This window comes from Salmo salar, chromosome 24 (genome assembly GCF_965601325.2).
Source record: "Salmo salar chromosome 24, fSalSal1, whole genome shotgun sequence".
Taxonomy (NCBI): domain Eukaryota; kingdom Metazoa; phylum Chordata; class Actinopteri; order Salmoniformes; family Salmonidae; genus Salmo; species Salmo salar.
The window spans coordinates 48,270,031-48,278,641 of record NC_138314.1 but is presented as its reverse complement, the minus strand read 5'-3'; the positions used below and the strand labels follow the sequence as shown (position 1 = coordinate 48,278,641).

Here is an 8,611-nt window from a genome sequence, read left to right as displayed (position 1 = left end):
GGGGTTCACTTATATTGGGAGTAGTGCCTTTCCTCGGCCACAGTGTGTTATATGTGCAAAAGTACTATCTCACAACTCGATGAAACCTTCACTCTTGCACAGACATTTAGAAACAAAACATGCCAATTTGAAAAATAATCTACGGGAGTTTTTTTGAGTGAGAATTAAGACGACTTTCGAGTAGAACGACATGTATAAAAGCAACAGATCCCATTAATAAGAAGGGGCTAGAATCGTCTTATATGGTGAGCTACAGAGTGGCTAGAATAGACAAACCCCCATACTATTGTGGAGGACTTAGGTCTGTTGTTCGGTGCTCTCCCGGGTAAGGGGGGCCAGTAGCTCTTCCGCTGCATCAGGTTCACATCTGTCAGTGTCCATTCTAGTTGGGCTAGCAACAAATGTAGAATTAATAATGCTAGCAATGGATGTGATCGTGGAAGCAGAATAACTTGTGGAAGCAGAATAACTTGTGTCGCCGACAGGTGCAGTAGCAGTACTACCAGTAGAGCTGGTATGTGTCTCTATTGACGCGGGCCTTAATAAATGAACTGTTTGAAAATGTGATTTAAAAGAATAATAATTTTACAAATAAATACAAATTTTTTTTTATTTTTTTTGGTAAATGTGAATCACATTTTGTCGTACTCCCGACGGTATTGCCTACCCCAGTTTGGGAATACCTGCTCTAGGTCAACTCAAGCGCCACATTCACTGTTCTCGTTATCACCTGCCGCCATATTGGAAGAACTACCAGTGGAAGAGGAGGAAAACGGAAATATTGCTTCTATGTGTCGCTACTTTCGTTGTCGTATAATTAAAACCAGGGTTAAAACAGTCATCCGTAGTTGTATGTGTCGGACAAATTTAAGTGGTTTATAATATCGGTCAGTGAGAATCCCGAGGCGAAAAGGGGTTTCGTCTTTTTTTTAACTTGTAAATATGACTTCCCTGACACAGCGGAGCTCCGGCCTAGTCCAGAGGCGGACCGAGGCCTCTCGTACTTCTGCCGCCGACAAGGACAGAGGGTCCGGGGATGAGGATTTCGAGACCCGCCGCGGAGCAGAAGAAGAAGAAGAAGAGGAGGTGGAGGATAAAGGAGACTGTAAAGAAACTCGACTCACATTGATGGAAGAAGTGTTACTCTTGGGATTAAAGGACCGAGAGGTATAACTTAAAAATACATGTATTATATTATTTTACAACTAAAATCACATTATTGTATTTAGCTGGTTAGGTAACGTTAAGTTAACGCTACTCAAAAGATCTCGTAAGATTCGCTAACGTTAGCAACGGTTGCTATCTTCATTTTTGTCAACATCGAATGAATGCTAACGTTATAACTTATAAAGACATGTATTATATTATTTTACAACTAAAACCATATTATAGTATTTAGCTGGTTAGGTAACGTTAAGTTAACGCTACTCAAAAGATTTCATAAAATTCGCTAACGTTAGCAACGGTTGCTATCTTCATTTTTGTCAACATTGAATGAATGCTAACGTTAACTAGCTACAGTAAGTAGTAACCCTGAGGGGTATAATACGAAGGAAGCTAGATTTACTCCGGGTTTTGTAAAGTTAACCAGTTTCACTTAAGGGGTATAATACGAAGGAAGCTAGATTTACTCCGGGTTTTGTAAAGTTAACCAGTTTCACTTAAGGGGTATAATACGAAGGAAGCTAGATTTACTCCGGGTTTTCTAAAGTTAACCAGTTTCACTTAAGGGGTATAATACGAAGGAAGCTAGATTTACTCCGGGTTTTCTAAAGTTAACCAGTTTCACTTAAGGGGTATAATACGAAGGAAGCTAGATTTACTCCGGGTTTTGTAAAGTTAACCAGTTTCACTTAAGGGGTATAATACGAAGGAAGCTAGATTTACTCCGGGTTTTGTAAAGTTAACCAGTTTCACTTAAGGGGTATAATACGAAGGAAGCTAGATTTACTCCGGGTTTTGTAAAGTTAACCAGTTTCACTTAAGGGGTATAATACGAAGGAAGCTAGATTTACTCCGGGTTTTCTAAAGTTAACCAGTTTCACTTAAGGGGTATAATACAAAGGAAGCTAGATTTACCCCGGGTTTTCTAAAGTTAACCAGTTTCACTTAAGGGGTATAATACAAAGGAAGCTAGATTTACCCCGGGTTTTCTAAAGTTAACCAGTTTCACTTAAGGGGTATAATACAAAGGAAGCTAGATTTACCCCGGGTTTTCTAAAGTTAACCAGTTTCACTTAAGGGGTATAATACGAAGGAAGCTAGATTTACTCCGGGTTTTCTAAAGTTAACCAGTTTCACTTAAGGGGTATAATACGAAGGAAGCTAGATTTACTCCGGGTTTTCTAAAGTTAACCAGTTTCACTTAAGGGGTATAATACGAAGGAAGCTAGATTTACCCCGGGTTTTCTAAAGTTAACCAGTTTCACTTAAGGGGTATAATACGAAGGAAGCTAGATTTACTCCGGGTTTTCTAAAGTTAACCAGTTTCACTTAAGGGGTATAATACGAAGGAAGCTAGATTTACTCCGGGTTTTCTAAAGTTAACCAGTTTCACTTAAGGGGTATAATACGAAGGAAGCTAGATTTACTCCGGGTTTTCTAAAGTTAACCAGTTTCACTTAAGGGGTATAATACAAAGGAAGCTAGATTTACTCCGGGTTTTCTAAAGTTAACCAGTTTCACTTAAGGGGTATAATACGAAGGAAGCTAGATTTACTCCGGGTTTTGTAAAGTTAACCAGTTTCACTTAAGGGGTATAATACGAAGGAAGCTAGATTTACTCCGGGTTTTCTAAAGTTAACCAGTTTCACTTAAGGGGTATAATACAAAGGAAGCTAGATTTACCCCGGGTTTTCTAAAGTTAACCAGTTTCACTTAAGGGGTATAATACAAAGGAAGCTAGATTTACCCCGGGTTTTCTAAAGTTAACCAGTTTCACTTAAGGGGTATAATACGAAGGAAGCTAGATTTACTCCGGGTTTTCTAAAGTTAACCAGTTTCACTTAAGGGGTATAATACAAAGGAAGCTAGATTTACTCCGGGTTTTCTAAAGTTAACCAGTTTCACTTAAGGGGTATAATACGAAGGAAGCTAGATTTACCCCGGGTTTTCTAAAGTTAACCAGTTTCACTTAAGGGGTATAATACGAAGGAAGCTAGATTTACTCCGGGTTTTCTAAAGTTAACCAGTTTCACTTAAGGGGTATAATACAAAGGAAGCTAGATTTACCCCGGGTTTTCTAAAGTTAACCAGTTTCACTTAAGGGGTATAATACAAAGGAAGCTAGATTTACCCCGGGTTTTCTAAAGTTAACCAGTTTCACTTAAGGGGTATAATACGAAGGAAGCTAGATTTACTCCGGGTTTTCTAAAGTTAACCAGTTTCACTTAAGGGGTATAATACGAAGGAAGCTAGATTTACCCCGGGTTTTCTAAAGTTAACCAGTTTCACTTAAGGGGTATAATACGAAGGAAGCTAGATTTACCCCGGGTTTTCTAAAGTTAACCAGTTTCACTTAAGGGGTATAATACGAAGGAAGCTAGATTTACTCCGGGTTTTCTAAAGTTAACCAGTTTCACTTAAGGGGTATAATACGAAGGAAGCTAGATTTACTCCGGGTTTTCTAAAGTTAACCAGTTTCACTTAAGGGGTATAATACGAAGGAAGCTAGATTTACTCCGGGTTTTCTAAAGTTAACCAGTTTCACTTAAGGGGTATAATACAAAGGAAGCTAGATTTACTCCGGGTTTTCTAAAGTTAACCAGTTTCACTTAAGGGGTATAATACGAAGGAAGCTAGATTTACTCCGGGTTTTGTAAAGTTAACCAGTTTCACTTAAGGGGTATAATACGAAGGAAGCTAGATTTACTCCGGGTTTTCTAAAGTTAACCAGTTTCACTTAAGGGGTATAATACAAAGGAAGCTAGATTTACCCCGGGTTTTCTAAAGTTAACCAGTTTCACTTAAGGGGTATAATACGAAGGAAGCTAGATTTACCCCGGGTTTTCTAAAGTTAACCAGTTTCACTTAAGGGGTATAATACGAAGGAAGCTAGATTTACTCCGGGTTTTCTAAAGTTAACCAGTTTCACTTAAGGGGTATAATACAAAGGAAGCTAGATTTACTCCGGGTTTTCTAAAGTTAACCAGTTTCACTTAAGGGGTATAATACGAAGGAAGCTAGATTTACTCCGGATTTTGTAAAGTTAACCAGTTTCACTTAAGGGGTATAATACGAAGGAAGCTAGATTTACTCCGGGTTTTCTAAAGTTAACCAGTTTCACTTAAGGGGTATAATACAAAGGAAGCTAGATTTACCCCGGGTTTTCTAAAGTTAACCAGTTTCACTTAAGGGGTATAATACAAAGGAAGCTAGATTTACCCCGGGTTTTCTAAAGTTAACCAGTTTCACTTAAGGGGTATAATACGAAGGAAGCTAGATTTACTCCGGGTTTTGTAAAGTTAACCAGTTTCACTTAAGGGGTATAATACGAAGGAAGCTAGATTTACTCCGGGTTTTCTAAAGTTAACCAGTTTCACTTAAGGGGTATAATACAAAGGAAGCTAGATTTACCCCGGGTTTTCTAAAGTTAACCAGTTTCACTTAAGGGGTATAATACAAAGGAAGCTAGATTTACCCCGGGTTTTCTAAAGTTAACCAGTTTCACTTAAGGGGTATAATACAAAGGAAGCTAGATTTACCCCGGGTTTTCTAAAGTTAACCAGTTTCACTTAAGGGGTATAATACGAAGGAAGCTAGATTTACTCCGGGTTTTCTAAAGTTAACCAGTTTCACTTAAGGGGTATAATACGAAGGAAGCTAGATTTACTCCGGGTTTTCTAAAGTTAACCAGTTTCACTTAAGGGGTATAATACGAAGGAAGCTAGATTTACCCCGGGTTTTCTAAAGTTAACCAGTTTCACTTAAGGGGTATAATACGAAGGAAGCTAGATTTACCCCGGGTTTTCTAAAGTTAACCAGTTTCACTTAAGGGGTATAATACGAAGGAAGCTAGATTTACTCCGGGTTTTCTAAAGTTAACCAGTTTCACTTAAGGGGTATAATACGAAGGAAGCTAGATTTACTCCGGGTTTTCTAAAGTTAACCAGTTTCACTTAAGGGGTATAATACGAAGGAAGCTAGATTTACTCCGGGTTTTCTAAAGTTAACCAGTTTCACTTAAGGGGTATAATACAAAGGAAGCTAGATTTACTCCGGGTTTTCTAAAGTTAACCAGTTTCACTTAAGGGGTATAATACGAAGGAAGCTAGATTTACTCCGGGTTTTGTAAAGTTAACCAGTTTCACTTAAGGGGTATAATACGAAGGAAGCTAGATTTACTCCGGGTTTTCTAAAGTTAACCAGTTTCACTTAAGGGGTATAATACAAAGGAAGCTAGATTTACCCCGGGTTTTCTAAAGTTAACCAGTTTCACTTAAGGGGTATAATACAAAGGAAGCTAGATTTACCCCGGGTTTTCTAAAGTTAACCAGTTTCACTTAAGGGGTATAATACGAAGGAAGCTAGATTTACTCCGGGTTTTCTAAAGTTAACCAGTTTCACTTAAGGGGTATAATACAAAGGAAGCTAGATTTACTCCGGGTTTTCTAAAGTTAACCAGTTTCACTTAAGGGGTATAATACGAAGGAAGCTAGATTTACTCCGGATTTTGTAAAGTTAACCAGTTTCACTTAAGGGGTATAATACGAAGGAAGCTAGATTTACTCCGGGTTTTCTAAAGTTAACCAGTTTCACTTAAGGGGTATAATACAAAGGAAGCTAGATTTACCCCGGGTTTTCTAAAGTTAACCAGTTTCACTTAAGGGGTATAATACAAAGGAAGCTAGATTTACCCCGGGTTTTCTAAAGTTAACCAGTTTCACTTAAGGGGTATAATACGAAGGAAGCTAGATTTACTCCGGGTTTTGTAAAGTTAACCAGTTTCACTTAAGGGGTATAATACGAAGGAAGCTAGATTTACTCCGGGTTTTCTAAAGTTAACCAGTTTCACTTAAGGGGTATAATACAAAGGAAGCTAGATTTACCCCGGGTTTTCTAAAGTTAACCAGTTTCACTTAAGGGGTATAATACAAAGGAAGCTAGATTTACCCCGGGTTTTCTAAAGTTAACCAGTTTCACTTAAGGGGTATAATACAAAGGAAGCTAGATTTACCCCGGGTTTTCTAAAGTTAACCAGTTTCACTTAAGGGGTATAATTCGAAGGAAGCTAGATTTACTCCGGGTTTTCTAAAGTTAACCAGTTTCACTTAAGGGGTATAATACGAAGGAAGCTAGATTTACCCCGGGTTTTCTAAAGTTAACCAGTTTCACTTAAGGGGTATAATACGAAGGAAGCTAGATTTACCCCGGGTTTTCTAAAGTTAACCAGTTTCACTTAAGGGGTATAATACGAAGGAAGCTAGATTTACTCTGGGTTTTCTAAAGTTAACCAGTTTCACTTAAGGGGTATAATACGAAGGAAGCTAGATTTACTCCGGGTTTTCTAAAGTTAACCAGTTTCACTTAAGGGGTATAATACGAAGGAAGCTAGATTTACTCCGGGTTTTCTAAAGTTAACCAGTTTCACTTAAGGGGTATAATACAAAGGAAGCTAGATTTACTCCGGGTTTTCTAAAGTTAACCAGTTTCACTTAAGGGGTATAATACGAAGGAAGCTAGATTTACTCCGGGTTTTGTAAAGTTAACCAGTTTCACTTAAGGGGTATAATACGAAGGAAGCTAGATTTACTCCGGGTTTTCTAAAGTTAACCAGTTTCACTTAAGGGGTATAATACGAAGGAAGCTAGATTTACCCCGGGTTTTCTAAAGTTAACCAGTTTCACTTAAGGGGTATAATACGAAGGAAGCTAGATTTACCCCGGGTTTTGTAAAGTTAACCAGTTTCACTTAAGGGGTATAATACGAAGGAAGCTAGATTTACTCCGGGTTTTGTAAAGTTAACCAGTTTCACTTAAGGGGTATAATACGAAGGAAGCTAGATTTACTCCGGGTTTTCTAAAGTTAACCAGTTTCACTTAAGGGGTATAATACGAAGGAAGCTAGATTTACCCCGGGTTTTCTAAAGTTAACCAGTTTCACTTAAGGGGTATAATACGAAGGAAGCTAGATTTACCCCGGGTTTTCTAAAGTTAACCAGTTTCACTTAAGGGGTATAATACGAAGGAAGCTAGATTTACTCCGGGTTTTGTAAAGTTAACCAGTTTCACTTAAGGGGTATAATACGAAGGAAGCTAGATTTACTCCGGGTTTTGTAAAGTTAACCAGTTTCACTTAAGGGGTATAATACGAAGGAAGCTAGATTTACCCCGGGTTTTCTAAAGTTAACCAGTTTCACTTAAGGGGTATAATACGAAGGAAGCTAGATTTACCCCGGGTTTTCTAAAGTTAACCAGTTTCACTTAAGGGGTATAATACAAAGGAAGCTAGATTTACCCCGGGTTTTCTAAAGTTAACCAGTTTCACTTAAGGGGTATAATACGAAGGAAGCTAGATTTACTCCGGGTTTTCTAAAGTTAACCAGTTTCACTTAAGGGGTATAATACGAAGGAAGCTAGATTTACCCCGGGTTTTCTAAAGTTAACCAGTTTCACTTAAGGGGTATAATACGAAGGAAGCTAGATTTACCCCGGGTTTTCTAAAGTTAACCAGTTTCACTTAAGGGGTATAATACGAAGGAAGCTAGATTTACTCCGGGTTTTCTAAAGTTAACCAGTTTCACTTAAGGGGTATAATACGAAGGAAGCTAGATTTACTCCGGGTTTTCTAAAGTTAACCAGTTTCACTTAAGGGGTATAATACGAAGGAAGCTAGATTTACTCCGGGTTTTGTAAAGTTAACCAGTTTCACTTAAGGGGTATAATACGAAGGAAGCTAGATTTACTCCGGGTTTTCTAAAGTTAACCAGTTTCACTTAAGGGGTATAATACGAAGGAAGCTAGATTTACCCCGGGTTTTCTAAAGTTAACCAGTTTCACTTAAGGGGTATAATACGCAGGAAGCTAGATTTACCCCGGGTTTTCTAAAGTTAACCAGTTTCACTTAAGGGGTATAATACGAAGGAAGCTAGATTTACCCCGGGTTTTCTAAAGTTAACCAGTTTCACTTAAGGGGTATAATACGAAGGAAGCTAGATTTACCCCGGGTTTTCTAAAGTTAACCAGTTTCACTTAAGGGGTATAATACGAAGGAAGCTAGATTTACTCCGGGTTTTCTAAAGTTAACCAGTTTCACTTAAGGGGTATAATACAAAGGAAGCTAGATTTACCCCGGGTTTTCTAAAGTTAACCAGTTTCACTTAAGGGGTATAATACAAAGGAAGCTAGATTTACCCCGGGTTTTCTAAAGTTAACCAGTTTCACTTAAGGGGTATAATACAAAGGAAGCTAGATTTACCCCGGGTTTTCTAAAGTTAACCAGTTTCACTTAAGGGGTATAATACGAAGGAAGCTAGATTTACTCCGGGTTTTCTAAAGTTAACCAGTTTCACTTAAGGGGTATAATACGAAGGAAGCTAGATTTACCCCGGGTTTTCTAAAGTTAACCAGTTTCACTTAAGGGGTATAATACGAAGGAAGCTAGATTTACCCCG

The 8,611-nt window shown here is 38.2% G+C and overlaps 1 protein-coding gene across 1 annotated transcript in view; it reads left to right on the top strand.

The window, feature by feature from the left end:
- Nucleotides 1-608: 608 nt before the first annotated feature.
- The window catches only part of LOC106585968 (Golgi phosphoprotein 3), a 48,531-nt gene continuing 40,528 nt past the window's right edge, over nucleotides 609-8,611 (top strand). The window contains exon 1 of the mRNA XM_045706722.2: nucleotides 609-1,167. Within this exon, the coding sequence (XP_045562678.2) occupies nucleotides 943-1,167 (225 nt within the window). The 5' untranslated portion in view covers nucleotides 609-942. The remainder of the gene's footprint in view (nucleotides 1,168-8,611) is intronic.